Below are 18,925 nucleotides of genomic sequence, written 5' to 3' on the forward strand. Positions count from 1 at the left end.
TCTCTGGGAGAGACTGTTTTGCTCACCTTTGGAATCCAAGGGTTAGTTCCTCACCTAGTGCTGGCATAGAGCAGGTGCTCAGTATTCGTTGTTGAATAAGCATTGTAAGACCAGTTGCAAGCTAGCAATTTCAAAACTTTAAAAGGAATTTCTCATCCAGTACAAACAAAGTTGCCTATTTTGGTAATTTCGAGTGAAAAAAAATATTTTTAAAAACTTTTTTGCTGACCAAATTCTCCCTGCAAAAAAAAATTAAAAAACAAAAAAACAAACCTTACTGAATTTTAGATATCAGGTGAGAAGGTGAAAACAGAATTTAAAAAAATATTAGAGTCGTTTTTCTTCGTAAGTAAAGCATGTATTAAAAATACTGGTAAAATTGAAATGGCCTCAGCCTTTTACAACTGTGCGCCACGTTTTAAAAATGACGATTATTGGGAGTCGGAGGCATGGTTGTCAGAAACCTTCTGCGTAACTTAAGCACAGCGGCGAAAAATGCAAGCATGTGTGCTGAGCAAAATGATTGTGTAAGGGGGGGGGAAAGTAAAATTTTGCATTCTGTGCAATGTGTCGAACGTGAACGTATTGCACGTTGTGTTGCAGATTTACTACAGCTGAGTCATTTCGGGACACAAGTGTGTTTCCAGGAAAAAAAAAAAAAAACGAGAGGAAGGAAGCAGGCTGAGGGGCTCGCCGGGTTCCCCCAGGCACTCCCAGTCTCAGGCACCGGTGTTCCGCGGCGGGCGGCGGCGTGGTCAAAAAACGTGCTGCGGCCCCTTTAAGAGGCACAGCACCTTCTCCAAGATACCATCTTGCACCAGGAGTTCACGTAAGCTCTCCACCTACCTTGCTGCATCCCTCCTCCCTAACTGGGTACGGCCGGCCGGCGGGGCGAGCGAGCCTTGTCATTGGCTCTGCGCGCACGGCCCTCTTGCTTCTATTGGTTCTTGCGCCCGCCACTCGGCGCTATCTCCCGCCCGCCTGAGCCGTCGGGCTAGGTTGAGTGAGGGCTCTTGGGTTAGTTCCTGTTAGGCCCCGGCCGGGGGAGTAGGTTGAAGTCTCCTAAGATGCCCGGTGGGCTGGGGCACCGGGAGCTGTGAAGAGGGCGTGAGGAGGCGGCGAGGGGGCACCCGCGGCAGGCCCGAGTAAGAGCGGCGGCCGAGCCCGCCTTCCCCGCACCATGCTCATAGAGGATGTGGATGCCCTCAAGTCCTGGCTGGCCAAGTTACTGGAGCCGATGTGAGTGAGCCAGGCTGGGCCGGGGCCGGCGAACGTGGGCGTTGGGGGCCGCGGGGGCGTGGGGGGAGGGGAGGCGGCGTGGGGGAGGGCGGGGCGGAGGGGCCGCGGCCGGGAGGTCCCGGCGACGTCTTCGCGGTAGTACTAGCACCGTCGTGGGGGGGGGGGGGGGCGGCGGGGGGAGGAGAGCCAGGGGCGTAGCGGCGGTGTGGCTTGTGGGACCGGGCGGGGGGGGGGGGCGGCAAGGACGGCGAGGGCTTTTTAAATATAGATTGTGGGGTGCTGGAAGGGGTAGCAGGCGCTCAGAGGGAATTCACAATTTTGCTATTTGAGAACTGCGAGAGATCTCCAGGCTATCGAGGGATTTTTAAATGTGAATATTGGGCTCTCCAAGGGTGTAGCAGGGTGTCGAGGGCTTTATTAAACAATATTCGTACGGGACTAAACGATCCAGGAGCAGAGTACTGAGGGCCTCTTAGAAACGTGAGGGCAGAAAGGAATAGTAGGGACCTTGGGGGCTTTATAGCGATTATTGATGAGCTCTAAGGATTCAGGAATTTTGAAGGATTTGAGAAACATGGGGCTAGTTCAAAGGGCTATGTGGGCATTGAGGTGTTTTGGGGAATTACTGGAAAGCTGTTAGGTATGATAGCAAGGATATTGAGGGGATTTTAAAATACTATCCTAGAGTTGTTAATGCTGGGAGAACTAATAACTTCTAAATACCATTAGGGGTTGGAAAAAAACCGAGGTTTTAAATTTGAAGGGCTGAAAGGGCTACCCTGGAATTTAGTAGTATTGGAGGAGTATTTGAAAGGGGTTTTCCCATAGCATGTAAGCAATTTTAGTTCCAGCTCCTGGAGGAATAAAAGGGGTGGCAGGAAGACTTAAGAGCTCTGTAAATACTGTTGCAGGGTTGTGTGGGCCACTGAGGCTGCTGAGGTGTAGGATTTTTGTTGAGGAACTGAAAAGAGAGAGAAGGGCTGGTTGTTAAAATATATATATATATATATATATATATATATATATATATATATATGTTGGGTAGTAGTTGTAGAAATATTGGGACAGTTTAATGGGATAGCAGAGGTATGAGCTTTTTTCGTTTTATAACCATTTTTGGAGGGTCGGATTGTGGCGTGTTTATTTGGGATACTGGGGTATAGCTGGTTTCTGAAACATCCCATACAGGGAAGAGAGGGAATGCTGAAGGGAGGGTTGGAGAGAGACGATATCTAACTCCCTTGGGAAAGAAGGCATGGAAAGGGAAGGGAAGGGATCATTTCCTGTGCTCTCCTATTTTCTACTCCTTAGTTATCCTATTAGAGATGAGGTACTGGCCCAAGGTAAAGGGGTGATGAGGAAGAGATGGGTAGGCCATGATTCATTAGATAAGATCGTTTTAGTGAAAAAAAAAAAAAAAAAGTTTTTCAGAGGTGGAAATGAGGGCTAGTTTGGGACACATGGAGCTATCGGTAAAGTTGGGGCTCTTGGGAGACAGCTACTTCCCCCCATTATCTATTTCCTGATCCTCTGGAGAAATGTTGTTAACTAACCTGGTTTGTTGTTTTGCTAGTTGATTTCTTGGATGTAAACACCTAGGAAGAGAGTCATCTGTAGTCCGATGTGTCAGCCTTGTGCAGGTAGGATGGTTAAAGGAGGCAGCATTAGGAGAATTTTGATGTCTGAGGTGCTATTTACATTCTTAAGATGAGGAGTATGTGATGAGAGTACAGGTACCAGGTACGAATGAAAGTACACTAAGGACTTTTGGGTTTTATGTTAGTGATGATTTCCTTAAAAGTTTTGTGGAAGAATATGGGCCTCTTGAGTGTGCATCATACTTTTTCTACAGTAAAGTTTTGGAACACAAAGAAGGAGATGGATTGTGACCAAGGTGGGAAATAAATGAAATAGGTTTAGTGAAATTGACCATATATGGAACAGGCTGAAAAAAAGAAAAAAGTCTGTGTTTAAAATATTCTTTACCTTCATGTTCTTTAACATAAACCCTTGTGTGTGTGTGACAGTTTTGCATAAGGGCTCCGAGTTTGTTGGTAAAGATCCTTCTAAAAGGATTAAATGTGTGTGTCTTCGGTAGAAGGTGACAAGTTTTGGTGTTAAAGTTAGTTGCCCTTCTTTATTAAGCTCCCTAAAATGTTTTCTTCTGGGTAGTGGTCTTGGTTTTTTCTTTTTTTTTTCCTTTTTGAAGATTATTTATTTATTTATTTGAGAGAGTGTGCACATGAGTGAGGGGAGGGGCAGAGGGAGAGGTCGTAGAGGTCGTACCCCACGTAGAGGTCGTACCCCACGAGAGCAGAGCCTGGGGCCCAGTCTCAGGAGCCTGGGATCCTGACCTGAGCCAAAGACAGATGTTGACTGCTAACTGAGCCAGACAGGCGCCCCTGTTTTTTTTTTTTTTTTTTTCTAAATATTTAATTTATTTATTCATGAGAAACAGAGAGAGAGAGAGAGAGAGAGAGAGAGGCAGAAACACAGGCAGAGGGAGAATCAGGCTCCATGCAGGAAGTCTGATGTGGGACTCGATTCCGGGTCTCCAGGATCACACCCTGGGCTGAATGAAGGCGGCGCTAAACCGCTGAGCCACCCGGGCTGCCCTGTTTTTTTTTTTTTTTTTATTAATATGAAAATTTAGTTTGGATAGGAACTTAAACCTCTCAATAGTGTTTTCTCTTGGGTTTTGTTTTTACTTTTTATTTATTTATTTTTATTTGGCTATAGAGATAAGTTTATAGATATTCTGTAATTTTCATGGGTAAAATTCTCTTTAAAGTGATTATTTGATTTTGGTTTTCCCATTTGTTTTGAGTTTCGTGTTCAACTGAAAACACATCATGCTTGTTTTCTTTAAAATAAATTCATTTCTTCTTTAGGGTTAAAAAGAGCTAAAATCAGTGCTTAGACTTTGATAATATGGTTGGCTTTCCTAGAAGTACAAAATAAAAGTACTCATTTTTAACTCATAGTAGTAATGGCTTTGGATGGAATTGGTAATAAGAAATAGCAAATGTAAAAAAAAAAGAAATAGCAAATACAGATGTACGTATTTTCATTCTTAGTATGTTGTTGTGGGAGATTATTTTTTGTTTGTTTAGATACCCTAAAATGTAATAAATGACATGCTAAAATGGATTATATTTGTAAATTTACTTTTTGCATATTCCAGACTGAAGAAGATTTTCATGGCAGATTGGCATGTTAAAACATAGCATTTCAGAGCAGTTGTTAGGTTTTCAGATAATGGAGTTGCATGGATATGTTGGATTCATACTATCCCTGTGCATGATCCACTGTTGCATTTTTAACTAAATTTATAAAATATTTTTAAGCATGTTGTGTCTTGTCACTGGTGAAACAAAGGCATGCATTGGGGTATTTCTAAACCAAGCCAGTTTATGTGTAATTATTCCCTATAGACAAAATAAAAATATCATATGCTGTTAGAGCTTATCTGTTACTTCCTGCTCCTATTGTAGATGTGGGACCTACTTACTACTTTTACTAGAGGAAAGACAGAAGGAGGGTACATGGAAGAAATGACTCCTTTAACTGGCTAGAACAAAACCTAGCACCATTCTCGTTGGCAGTGCAGTCAAGGGGAAAAAAAACATCTTACTCAAGAATTTTATATCTCTTTTCTAACTGCTACATTCACAGACTGAACTCAGAAGTCTTGTTTGAGGTCTTTATCTTTCCTCACTTCCAGATATCCTAGATATCTTAGACTACGTAGGGATTATGCACAATTGGGAGATGTCATGGTTTCTTTCCGTTAGAAATAACTTCTCATTTTCAGTATGTGAGCCCTTTAAGAGTAAAGTCTTAAGTAAATCTAGGGAATATATTAATCACTGAAGATTAAAAGTTTAGGAAAAGTACAGGCGAGCATTTTTTCAATAACATGGATTTCTACCCAACTACGTTTTTAAGGAAATGTTTTAGGTTATTTATACTAGATATATTAAGTATATATAAGCATATATATAATTCAAGGCTGCTTGTTTGGCTTATTATAAAAATTTGTCTTGGTATATGTTTTAAAAAGAGTGATAGTATCTGTCTATTGTAGTAAAATATCATTATGTGAATCAGAGCATTTAGTTTCTAGTTCTCTATCTCTGATTCACTGTGTGACTTAGGAGAAATTCTCTGAATTTTCTCTAAACAGTTAATCATATTAGCCTTCTACCTACCTCACAGATATGATATGAATATTAATGTGCAGTCTATAAAAAAGGCCTGTGTATCTTAGAATCATTAAATATAAATGAAATTTTATGGTTTTTGAAATAGGAAAATATATTAAACTGTTTTTGCAAAAATATTTTACTTATTAATGTTAAGCTCTACTGCCACTTACAAAGTACCAGACTAGTGCATGCCAGAGCTAGTCTCACCACGGGCCCTGTAGGTAGGACTGGGAATTGCTAGTGAAAGCTATGGCTTTGATGTGCAGATTCTGTGAGTTCAGTCCTTATCAAGGTCTTTTTAAGTGCACTAGGAGATTGAATGTGTTGTCATCTCTGAGTATGATGGATAAGGCAGCAATAAGTTTCACAGACTGAGATCATTTTATTGGTTCACTGGTCACAGAGGGGTTATACTTCGGACAAACTAGAGTTTACATGCTGCCATAGATTTGCAATCCTTATCACATTAGACTCTAATGTCTGGGGCTGCTCAAATGGGACAAAAAATAGTCACCTAGCGACTCTGAGACCTCACATCTCAGATAACTGCAAAGGTGAAATGAGTATTTTGGAGGTATGTTCTTAAGACTGAGAAGTTCTGATAATGTGCTTTGTGGCTTCAAGAATCAAGGTGCTTCCAAAGTGCTGTGAGACTTGTTTAAGGAGACCATTAACTATTTCACAGTAAAGGACTTATTTTGACCAGAAGACTTCTTGGCATGCTTTAGTATACTAAGTTAAGGACATATTTGCTCTTGTGTCCTTTGGTCTGCCTCCTAAATATGTCTGACTTCATTCTTCCTGGCCCAATTGCTGTAGGCTAAAAGCCAGAAGTTGCTTTTATAGCCCTGTTTCCTATCACTGCCTTGTCTCATCCCCTCACAGGGTTATTACTTACTTTGCTGTTAATATTTTTTAATCATTTGTTATTTTGTACTGTAATTATTTGTTTTTATTTTAATTTCTTGGCCACTATACTGCAGGGCAAGGTCTGTCTTGCTCAGAGTAATTCCATTACCAAGCAATATGCTTGGCATTTAGTGAACATTCAATAAATGTTTAAATGAATCAGTGTCCTTATATGTACATATAGGTTGGTTGACAATTAAAAAGGAAGATTTTTCTTATAGTCTAATTTTCAGGGTGTACTTAGGTGGTAACTACTGCTCTGTGAGCCATAGTGAACATATCAAAGTGGTATTTGCAACTGACAGATGTATGTTTAAATATATTTTTTTACCCAAAATAAATCTAGGGGTATTGTTTTCTGTTCATGAAAGCCTCTAATTAATTAAGGGGAAGATGAAAGCTTTCATTTGAAAAGAAGTAGAAGTGCCATTATTTCCTTCTCTTTAGTGTGTGTTAACAGATTTTTAGAACTTAATAGTTATTCACATGAACAATTTGAAAATGTCACCTCAGATTTTATTTATTTTTCTCCTTTTTTTTCCTGTTTTTTTTTTTTTTTTTTTTTTAAAGATTTTATTTATTCATGAGAGAGAGAGAGAGAGAGAGAGGCAGGCAGAGACACAGGGTGAGGGAGAAACAGGCTCTGTGCAGGGAGCCTAACGTGGGACTCAATCCCGGGTCTCCAGGATCGCACCCTGGGCTGAAGGCTGAAGGTGGTGCTAAACTACTGAGCCACCCGGGCTGCCCTAAAATTTTGTTTTAAGTAACCCCAATACCCAACATGGGCTTTGAACTTACAACCCTGAGATTGAGAATTGCATGCTCTACCAACTGAATCAGCCAGGTGTCCCCTTCTTTACTTGTTTGTCCAGTTTTGTTTTACCAAAGAAATAACAAAAGCAGACTTTTTGGTTTTTTACTTTTTTTCTTATAAAGTAAAAATAAAATTACTGTTTATTATATTACAGAAAATGCAGAAAGAAAAATAATACAATTACTTGCGTGTATTTATTTCTAGTTTCTCTTGTGTATATATAAACTTCCAGGTAGCTGTTATCACAATCAAAGGTAAAATTTTTTATCTGGATTTCTCCATTTGACTTTACATCAGAAACATTTTTCAGGGATCCCTGGGTGGCGCAGTGGTTTGGCACCTGCCTTTGGCCCAGGGCGCAATCCTGGAGACCCGGGATCGAATCCCATATTGGGCTCCCGGTGCATGGAGCCTGCTTCTCCCTCTGCCTGTGTCTCTGCCTCTCTCTCTCTCTGTGACTATCATAAATAAATTAATTAATTAATTAAAAAAAAGGAAACATTTTTCATATTTGTGTGTTATTTTTATAACCTTCACTTTGGATGTCTAATGTTTCATAAACATTTAACAGTGAAATGGTTATGTTGACTTTACTTTTTCTGTTAAAAATAATGCTGTTTTTATACCATATATATTTAATTATATATATTTAGTGTTAATTAGGTATCAGTATTTTCTATATTTGGCTTTATTTCCTGAGGCTGATTTCCCATAACTACAACTACTGATTAGAGAATATGAACCTTTTTTTTTTTTTTATAAGATTTATTTTAGAGAGGGAACGTGTGTAACTGTGCGTGCCTGTGTGAAGGGAGAGAGGGAAGCTCAAGGAGTGGGACCCCTGGGTGGCTCAGCGGTTGAGTGTCTGTGCCTTTGGGTCAGAGCATGATCTGGAGTCCCGGGATCGGGATTGAGTCCCACATCAGGCTCCCTGCATGGAACCTGCTTCTCTCTCTGCCTATGTTTCTGCCTCTCTCTCTCTGTGTCCCATGAATAAATAAAAAAAACTTAAAAAAAAAAAAAAAAAAAACTCAAGGAGCCTCCCCACTGAATTCAGAGCCCTACTTGGGCCTCCATCTCAGGACCCTGAAATCACAAGAGCTGAAACAAAGAATCGGATGCTTGACCAACTGAGCCACGCAGGCACCCCAAGAATATGAACATTTTTAGTGGCTTTTGATGCACATTAAGATCAGGAGGTTTTTTTCCTCTCTGGCTCAGTAGCATATTCATGAATAGTGTCACTTCTGAAACAAGTGTCACACTAAGGTAGAACTTAAAAATGAGCCTGTATTCAGAAACCTGTAGATTTTCCTGAAAGTGGAAAAGGTTTAAGTAGTGTTGGTGTTTTCCTAAAACAAATAGACTCTGATAACTTTTAAGTAGTGTTTCTTGGCTTAGGGCCTAAGGTAAGACCTTTACTCTTTGGTCTTGGGATTGGATATATGTCTAAAATCTGTAAAGCTGATGTTCCGGGATAACAGATGTGTCATATACCTGCAGTGGATATTTCATTAAGGAGGAAAAAGACAAATTTGAGATTTTTATGGATAAGAAATTTTTTAAGGCAATATTTCTATTAACTTGCCCTGATAAAAATTCATTCTAGTTCATTTTTATTTTTTATTTATTTTTTTTTAACTTTTTTTTTTTTTTTTTTTTTTTTATTTACGATAGTCACAGAGAGAGAGAGAGAGGCAGAGACACAGGCAGAGACAGAAGCAGGCTCCATGCACCAGGGAGCCCGATGTGGGATTCGATCCCGGGTCTCCAGGATCACGCCCTGGGCCAAAGGCAGGCGCCAAACCGCTACGCCACCCAGGGATCCCTCATTTTTATTTTTTAAATTAAAAAATTGAAATATTTTCTTAGAATATTATAATGCAAGATGTAGATTATAAGGAGTCCTCATATTTCTAATTTCCATTATTTTATTTTTATTATTATTTTTAAAGATTTTATTTATTCATGAGAGACACAGAAAGAGAGAGAGAGAGAGAGAGAGGCAGAGAGAGAGAGAGAGACAGAGAGACAGAGACACAGGCAGAGGGAGAAGCAGGCTGCATGCAGGGAGCCTGATGTGGGACTCGATCACGCCCTGGGCTGAAGGCGGCGCTAAACCGCTGAGCCACCGGGGTTGCCCTAATTTCCATTAAACTTACAAAAATTTCTTTTGTTCATTCTTTATTTTAATTGGAAGGTAACTACTGGTTGAGCCGTAGAATGTATTCTCATGCAGATTTACAAAACTAGTAAAGTATATGTAGTGTAAAATAGATTTTACTCTGTGGAATTGCAGCTGGGTGTTCCACAGGTGTGCTTTCTTATCTTGAGTGGATCTCTTCATTTGTCTTTACATATTTACAAATTTATATATAAGTTTTATAGATATCTATAAAATAAATAGTTCATTGTACTGTTAAGGCCTTTTAAAGTCTATAGTAGAATAGTAATTTTAGATAGGTATTATTCTGTTTTCTAATCTCATTGTTATAATAGAAGCCTCTTTCTATCTAGAAATGTGTGTAACATAGCCATGGGTCCAAAATTTTAAAACCCTTTTCATTCCCAAATAGACTTGTCCCTGTAGTTAAGCCAGAATGAATTTCCATAAGCTTTGATTACAAATAAATAGCTAAAAGATTTTAAATACTCCGGGGTAAGAGAAGTAAGAAGTGGTCTTGAATTTGTCTTGTAAATTATCAAGGATCTTAGTCATGCTCAGATTTTTGTGACACACTTCTGGAAGTCTAGTTGGGCTACTGTTAGCCTCAGTGCCATAGCTACTGCAGTATTGTAATTGTCAGTTTTTAAAGATTATATAGTTGGGGTGATGAAAGAATAAATAAGAACAATCATAAAGGTACAGAAAATTACAGCATAAAACTCCCTGGTGTATTTAAGTTTCACCATTGAATTGGTGTGACTTATTATTTCAGACCAGCAATTTCCTTCATAGTACACTTTATGGGTACACATTAGGAGCTGTTAAATTTAAATGGTCCCATTCTTTTGGCTATAAACCTGCTTTTGTATTTGGTATGGAATTTTAACTATCTGTTATTATTAACAATACCTTGTTCACTCATATTGCACAGATATTTAAAATCTGTGATCACTCTCTTGGTGTCTAGTTTTTTTCTGCTCTTTTACCTTGTAACTGTTCCTCTTAAGGCTTAACACCATCACATCAAAATGTATTTCATCAGAAGCAACCTCACTCTGCATTTGTTTTTCAGAATCTGAATGCTAGATAAATGTGTAAGATACCTGGGTTTGTTTAACTCCCCTCATTTATCCAATAATCTGAAAATTTTGCCTGCTTCTCACTAGAAACCTCATACCCTTACCCACCTTTCTATCTGTTGGGGTTCCTGAGTCTCCTTAAAAGGTTCTCATAGCAGCAGAAAAAATGACATTGCCTCTTTCTACCATTCTTTTTTTTTTTTTAATTTTTAAAGATTTTAATTATTTATTAGAGCGTGAGAGAAGGAATGAGTGAGCAAGCATGGTGGGGGGGGCAGGGGGTAAGGCAGAGGGAAAGAGAGAAGCAGACTCTCCATGGAGGCTTTATCCCAGGACCTGGGGATCATGACCTGAGCCTAAGGCAGACGCTTAAGCTTAACTGACTGCTCCACCCAGATGCCCCCTGCCATTCTTAACTTTTTTAAAAAACCTTTTCTTTCTGTGTTTAGAATATCTTCTTTATCTAGGATCTGAACTTTCTAAGTAAAGGTAAAAATGTGATAGATTCTTTTTTTTACAGTCTCTTTTCCATTTGAATGTTGATTAGAAATATATTGATCAAATATCTTAACTGTTTTCAGGAGTGAGTTTAAATCTATCTATGTATTTCTGTTTTAAGGTGTTTATAGATAAGCCAAGGTGGGCATGGCCTGTGTAACATTTTTGAAGGTATAAATGCTATATATTCATTTTATTATTTATATTACTAATTTTTAGATTGAGTAATTTACATACAATGTTATCTTTAGTTTCATATATATAACGTGGTGATTTGATTTATACACTGTGGAGTGCTCACCACAATAAGTCAAATTACAGTCTGTCACCATAAAAAGTTATTATTGACTATATTCCCTGTGCTATACATCCCCATGTCTTTCTTTCTTTATAACTGGAAGATTATGTCTCTTAATCCCCCTCACCTGTTTTATCCATCCCACCCAACTCCCTTTCCCTCTGGCAACCATCAGTTTGTTTCCTGTATCTATGAGTGTTTCTGTTTTGTTTTGTTTTTTTAGATTCCACATGTAAGTGAAATCATATGGTATTTGTCTTCCTCTGACTTAGCACACTTAGCATATACCTTCTAGGTTCATCCATGTCGTTGCAGATGGCAAGATTTCATTCTTTTTTTACGGCTGAGTAATATTAATACATTGTATGTATGTATTCCATGTTGTCTTCTTCATTCATCTATCAGTGAACTTTTTGGTTGTTTCCATATCTTGGCTATTGTAAATTATGCTGTGATGAACATGGAGTACATATGTCTATCTGAATTAGTGTTTTCATTTTCCTCAGGTAAATACCTAAAAGTGGAATTATTGCATCATGTGATAGTTCTGTTTTTAATTTTTTGAAGAACCTTCATACGGTTTTCCATAGGAGCTGCACCAGTTTACATTCCTATCAACCAGTGCATGAAGGTTCCCTTTTCCCCACATCCTTACCAACAATTGTTTTTTTTTTTTTTTAGAGATTTTTTTTTTTTTTTAAGTAACCTCTTTACCCAAAATGGGGCTTGAACTCAAAACCCCGAGATCGAGTCACATGCTGTACTGACTGAGCCCACCAGGCACCCCTCTTGTCTTTGTGATAATAGCCATTCTGACAGGTGTGAGTTGATATCTCAGTGTGGTTTTGATTGGCATTTTCCTGATGGCTAGGAATGTTGAACATCTTTTTAAATGCCTCTTGGCCATTTGCATGTCTTTTTTGGAAAAATGTGTATTGAGGTCATCTGCCAGTTTTTTTCTTTTTTTATTTTTTCTTTGTTTAATTAAAGTGCAGTTGACAGGTGTTTTGTTTTTTGGGTTTTTTTGGCCCTCTGCTCATTTTTTAAATCAGATCGTTTGTTTTTCTATTATTGATCTGTATATCCATTTTAGAATTTAGCAGTTGGATTTACCAAGGTAATCTGAAAATGTAATTTACATTTTTTACTTAAGAAATTCTGGTTTTCTTTTAAATTGCATGTTTTTATTGTGTAGCTCCTCATCTTGGACACTTACACTCTTTCCTTTGCACTTTGACTCTTGCTCACAATTCATTTTATTAGGTCTGAGTTTTATAAAATTGAGTCATTGAGATTTGCTCTCCTAGATTTGATTCATAAATGTGCATTGATGTTCAGAGAATTAGCTTTATTAAAAAATATTTTTCCCATATATATATATATATATATATATATATTTACAGCACAAAAACTTTTCATTTTTTTGTAGTATAGATAAAACGTTAGGTCTGAAAATTGCTACAGAGTTTGACAACTCAGGGAACATATGCTACCCTGTCATAGATGATTTTGAATGTCAAAAGACAGTTACTACTGACCAGAGGGAAAAAAAAAAAAAAAGAGAGAGAGACATAGATGGAGGTTGTCCCTGCTGCCCTTCTATTGTTTCTCTTTCTGTTGTAGGTCCCAGATCTTTTCTTTCTGGCTTATAGCTGCTAGGGTGTTTGCCCGTAATGTTTAAGGTGTCAGCCTTCCTATATTATTTTTTAAAGAGATCCTTAAGATACTAAGATTATTAGTGGACTCGATCACTGTTTTAGGTTGCTGGTGTCTGGGGTTATAGGGATTGGGGAAAGATGTCTCATCACTTGGCATGGTTCTTCATCAGTGGTCACATGGAACAACAGGTAGTTCTTGAGGATATCAACAGTGCTTCTACAGCACTACAACTCAGGGGTTGATTGCCACCCTTTCCCTGTTACCATTGAGAAAGCAAATAAATGTAGAATTGGTCCAAAATTCTGGGTCTACTTAAAACATTGAAAATAGGAGACACAATTTTATAAAAATAAGCAGAAAAGGACAATCTTGTTTGCAGTCTGTACATGCTATTTGTTAAAGTTGCCTTTGTTTGCAGTCACTTTAAAGACCTTTAGCTTTCTAAAAGGGGTGACTTCATTTATGACATCGCTATTTGAAAAAAAAAGAAAAAAGGTTTAAAAATTTTTGTTTTCTCTTTTTGTAACTAGATGTGATGCTGACCCTTCAGCCTTAGCCAACTATGTTGTAGCACTGGTCAAGAAGGACAAACCTGAGAAAGAATTGAAAGCCTTTTGTGCTGATCAACTTGACGTCTTTTTACAAAAAGGTAATTATTATGGGCTTTCAGCCACATATTTAAGATTTTAAATTTAAAACTTTATGAAATCTTGGAAATAAAAGCTTGGAAGGAAAGAATTCAGTCAGCATCCTTTAACATTAGACTATATCTATTCCTATTAATTATTTATCATGTATTTTTTTAATAAAGATTTTATTTATTTACTCATGAGAGACAGAGAGAGAGAGAGAGAGAGAGAGAGAGAGAGAGGCAGAGACACAGGCAGAGGGAGAAGCAGGCTCCATGCAGAAGCCCGATGTGGGACTTGATCCCGGGACTCCAGGATCACACCCTAGGCCAAAGGCAGGCACTAAACCCCTGAGCCACCCAGGGATCCCCCTTATCATGTATTTTGGAAGACTTTTTCCCCCCCTTTCCTTTCCTTCTCTGCTGTTTTCCTGTGTTGAAGCAGTTGTAATTCTAATGCTTTTTTGGTGAATGGGCCCTCTATAGCTTGTGGCAGAGTCCAGTTGCTGGTTGGGGGTAACAGTTTGAGGAGAATGTAGCTGCTTAGGCTTACTGTTCATTAGGACAATGAAGCTATCCGCCACCCCCCCATCCCCCGCCCCGCCCCGCCCTGGCTGGAGCTTCTTGCTATACAGGAAGAGATGGGCATAATCCTCTTCTCTTTGGGCCTTCCCATCTTCTTACCAAAGTACTTTCCATGACCTGCAGAGCTTCCTGGAGGCCTCCCCTGCTGAATCTCTGCAGAGGGAAAGAGAGGTGGTCTCTTACCACCCTCCCTCACTTGTTCCATTCTAGCCATTGTGACCCCATTGCCTTTTTTTCAGCATGTTAAACATGTTCCGAACTCAGGGCTTTTGAACTCATTTTACTCTTGCTTGAAATGGTTTCTTCTCTTACAGTTTCTGGTCTTTTCTCAAATGTTACCTTCTCTGAGTAGTTTCCCCCAAGTGCACTATGTACGCTATATTATACCTCATGCCCCCAATCATCCTCTCCTCCTCCCAGTCTTGTTTCGTTTTGGTTTTCATGGCATTTGTCACTTCTTGCCATGTTATATGTTTATCTCTTTATGTGTGTTGCTCTCCCTCCCCCTCCTGTTTGTTTTTCCCTTTGTTGAGAGTGCTGACTTGGAACCTAGAGTGCTTGGCACATAGAAGGTATTCAGTAAATATTGTTGAATATATGAAAGGAATATGGATAATAATGCACACTTACTGATCATGATCCATCTGTTAGTGTGAGAAGATATCCTTTAATTCAAATTCTCCTGAGAAGGGAAAGAAGTGAGATAGTAAATATGACTTATCACTTGAAAAGATAGGATTACATATTTTTTGGTGAATTTCAAGGCTTTTATTTAACACACAAAAAATCTAATACTTTCTTCAGTATTAGATGAATATTTTCTTTCCTAAAAATATTAATTTGTATTACTTGGTTTATAGTAGTTTCAAGACCCAGAAATGAGATTCTCCCTCATAAGGGTTAGGCTCATTTTTAGTTCCACCACTGGTATTTGAGATGTCCTGGTTTTCACCTTTGCTGTAGAATGTATTTTCAAACATCTGTGTTTGTGCAACACTTATATACTATTTCTTTTCCTTAGAAACTTCAGGTTTTGTGGATAAACTGTTTGAAAGTCTCTATACTAAGAACTATCTTCCACCTTTGGAACCAGTGAAGCCTGAGCCAAAACCATCAGTCCAAGAAAAAGAAGAAATTAAAGAAGAGGTAATGCAAAGTTTTCTTTTGCTTGTGGGGGCTTCTTAGATCCTATTACTAGTGTCATTCTTAGTTGGAGATTGACCTCTTTAAAAGTAATTATCCTTTGATTGAAGTTTCTGTGTTTGGCACATGATACTAATTCTTTATCAGGGCTTTTAAGTTCTTTGGACTTGAAATGTTGGAAGAATTTCAGATTGTTTAGTGTTCCAAGAAGTATTTTAGTAATATTGAGGAATTCAGAGAAGTCTTATTCAGTGACTTTAGAAAAAGAAAACTTGGGGATCCCTGGGTGGCGCAGCGGTTTGGCGCCTGCCTTTGGCCCAGGGCGCGATCCTGGAGACCCGGGATCGAATCCCACATCGGGCTCCCGGTGCATGGAGCCTGCTTCTCCCTCTGCCTGTGTCTCTGCCTCTCTCTCTCTCTCTCTATGATGACTATCATAAATAAATAAAATTTAAAAAAAAAAAAAAAAAAAAAAAAAAAAAAAAGAAAAAGAAAACTTAGTTAAATGTAGAGGTTTGAGTAAAAGTAAAATATTGATGAAACTTTAAGAGAAATCATTAATAACATGTTTTCATATAATAGACAAACCATTTTCTCTTTTTTAACCAGAGAGTATTTTTTATAGTTAATGTATGTTAACTATACATTATACTCCATTTCAAGCAAGAGTAAAAGGAGTTCAAAATATCATTGTTAATGAAAGAAAAAGAAAAAAAGTGTTTTTACAATGTTGAAGTATAAAAACCTGATTATATATGGTAATCTAATTGTTTGAACCAAGGAGAAAATTTTTCAGTTTATTTGTAATACTTTTTATGTATAGACAGTAGTGTTGGATGATGAATATGGGTTCTAAAACCAGGCTGCATGGGACGCCTGGGTGGCTCAGAGGTTGAGCATCTGCCTTAGGCTCAGGGTGTGATCCCGGGGTCCTGGGATCGAGTCCCACATCGGGTTCCCTGCGAGGATCCTGCTTCCCCTCTACCTATGTCTCTGCTTCTCTCTGTGTGTCTCTCATGAATAAATAAGTAAAATCTTAAAAAAAAAAAAAATCAGGCTGCATAAGTTAAAATTATAGCTCTAAAATAAGTTACTTGTCTGCTTCATTTTCACATCAGGAAAATGATGATCATAGTAGTACTTATCTCACTGAAGTTTATTTTATTTATTTATTTATTTATTTATTTATTTATTTATTTATTTATTTATTTATTTATTTTTAAAGATTTTATCTATTCATTCATGACAGAGAGAGAGAGAGGCGCAGAGACACAGGCATAGGGAGGAGCAGGCTCCATGCAGGGAGCCCGATGTGGGACTCGATCCTGGGTCTCCAGGATCACACCTTGGGCTGAAGGTGGCGCTGCCCTCATTGAAGTTTATTTTTTATTTTTTTATTTTTTTTAAAATTTGAGTATTTTATTTTTATTTTTATTTATTTTTATTTATTTTTAAAGATTTATTTATTTATTCATTCAGAGAGAGCGAGAGAGAGGTAGAGACACAGGCAGAGGGAGAAGCAGGCTCCACGCAGGAAGCCCGATGCAGGACTCGATCCCGGGTCTTCAGGATCACACCCCGGGCTGCAGGCGGCGCCAAACCGCTGCGCCACTGGGGCTGCCCTTATTTTATTTTAAGATTTTATTTACTTATTCATAAGCACACAGAGAGAGGGGCAGAGACACAGGCAGAGGGAGAAGCAGGCTCCATGCAGGGAGCCCGACGTGGGACTCAATCCCGGGTATCCAGGATCAGGCCCCTGGGCTGAAGGCGGCGCTAAACCGCTGAGCCACCCGGGCTGCCCCTCATTGAAGTTTAAATGGGATTTTATGTACACACACATCCTAATCAATTGCCTGGCATATAAAAATTGGTTATTATTGAGAAATACTTATCAGCTTTTATTTTATTATGATTATTTAAGTAAGCTTTTTATTTGGCAGTAATTTTAAGCTTACATAGAAATGATAAGAATAGTACCTAAAACCAGATCCATGCACTGTCTTTTTTCACCTATTGAAAATCTGCCCCATTTCTTCTCTTTATATATCTATACCCAAGACTATCCTGCTCTGAATCTGGGAGCAAGTTAGATACATTGTGACCTGATGATACTCTGCGTTTCATTAGAATAAGGTGGTTCTCTTGCCTTTTTTTTTTTTTTTTTTAAGTAGGCTCCACTCCCAGTGTGGAGCCCATTGTGGGGCTTGAACTCACATTACTGAAATTAAGAGTCAGATGCTTAACTGACCAAGGCACCCAGGCACCCCAAGGATGTTCTCGTAGATGGCTATATAGCATCATTATTAGTTTCAGTAAATTTAATTTTCATAAAATACTTTACTATCTGTATTTCAGTTTTATCAGTTGACCCAATAGTGCCTTCCCTGCCTCTCCCCCTGCTTACTTCCCCCCCCGCCCCTCCAAAAAGTCCCTTTTTTTTAATAGCTTTTTTTTTTTCTCCTCCAGTACAGATTCAATCCAAGGATCATGTATTGCATTTAGCTGTCATTTCTGCTCCATCTTAAAATGCTAGGCTAATTGAATTGATCAATCATTAAAAGAAAATAAAATATCATTATACTTCAGATCAATCAAAACCACTGTCACATTTTTGTTTTTGGCTCATGCCCTGTGATTCTTTCATTAAATCTTACTAAAATAGAGGCTCTCAGTATGTTACTTCAAGTAATGGAAGTAAGAGGAAACTTTTCTTTCTTTTTATTTTTTTATTTTTTATTTATTTATTTTCTTAAAGATTTTATTTATTTATTCATGAGAGACACAGAGAGAGAGAGAGAGAGAGGGGCAGAGACACAGGCAGAGGAAGAAGCAGGCTCCATATTGGGAGCCTGACATGGGACTCAATCCCAGGTCTCCAAGATCACACCCTAGGCCGAAGGCGGTGCTAAACTGCTGAGCCACCTGGGCTTCCCTTTTTTTTTTTTTTTAAATAAATTTTTGTTTATATATATTTTTTGAAGAGTTTATTTATTTATTCATGAGAGACACAGGGACATAGGCAGAGGGAGAAGCAGGCTCCACGGAGGGATCCCGATGTGGGACTCAATCCTGGGACTCTAGGATCACACCCTGGGCCAAAGGCAGATGCTCAACCACTGAGCCACCCAGGTGTCCCAAGAGGAAACTTTTCTACCATACTTCATAGTGTATAATTTTTGGTCTATGTGTATAGGCCAAATCTTTTATTGTATTTAATTTTTTTGTTTAAGATTTTATTTAGTTATTAATGAGAGACACACAGAGAGAGGCAGAGATATAGGCGGAGAGGCAGAGGGAGAAGCAGGTTCCCTGCGGAATGCCTGATGCGGGACTCAATCCCGGGACCATGACCTGAGCCAAAGGCAGATGCTCAACCACTGAGCCACCCACGCATCCCCTAGGCCAGATCTTTAAAAGTTAAATTTTTTTGTGCCATATGTTCTTTTCTAAAGTCCTTGAAGTTCAGTGGACTAGAAGTACATTTGAAAGATAGCTGATTTGAACATAAGAGAAAAATTGCATTATTTTGAGTTTTGAAAGGACAGTTTAAAAAAACCCGAATTCTTGCATTATGTCATTTTGTATCCTTGTAGTAGTTCCTGATTTTGAAAATTGTGAAAAGTGGGTATCAGCTTCTGTGTGCAAATACTCCAAATGACACTCTCTGGCATTTCTCTTGTTTTCTAATATTTTTA

The 18,925-nt window shown here is 38.6% G+C and overlaps 1 protein-coding gene across 4 annotated transcripts in view; it reads left to right on the forward strand.

The window, feature by feature from the left end:
* Nucleotides 1–962: 962 nt before the first annotated feature.
* Nucleotides 963–18,925, forward strand: part of RBM27 (RNA binding motif protein 27) — a 74,052-nt gene continuing 56,089 nt past the window's right edge. For all 4 annotated transcript variants that reach the window (XM_072826355.1, XM_072826357.1, XM_072826356.1 and 1 more), the window contains exons 1-3: nt 963–1,239; nt 13,402–13,520; nt 15,106–15,230. In XM_072826355.1, the coding sequence (XP_072682456.1) occupies nt 1,181–1,239; nt 13,402–13,520; nt 15,106–15,230 (303 nt within the window). In that variant the 5' untranslated portion in view covers nt 963–1,180. The remainder of the gene's footprint in view (nt 1,240–13,401; nt 13,521–15,105; nt 15,231–18,925) is intronic.

Source organism: Canis lupus, chromosome 5, assembly GCF_048164855.1.
Source record: "Canis lupus baileyi chromosome 5, mCanLup2.hap1, whole genome shotgun sequence".
Taxonomy (NCBI): domain Eukaryota; kingdom Metazoa; phylum Chordata; class Mammalia; order Carnivora; family Canidae; genus Canis; species Canis lupus.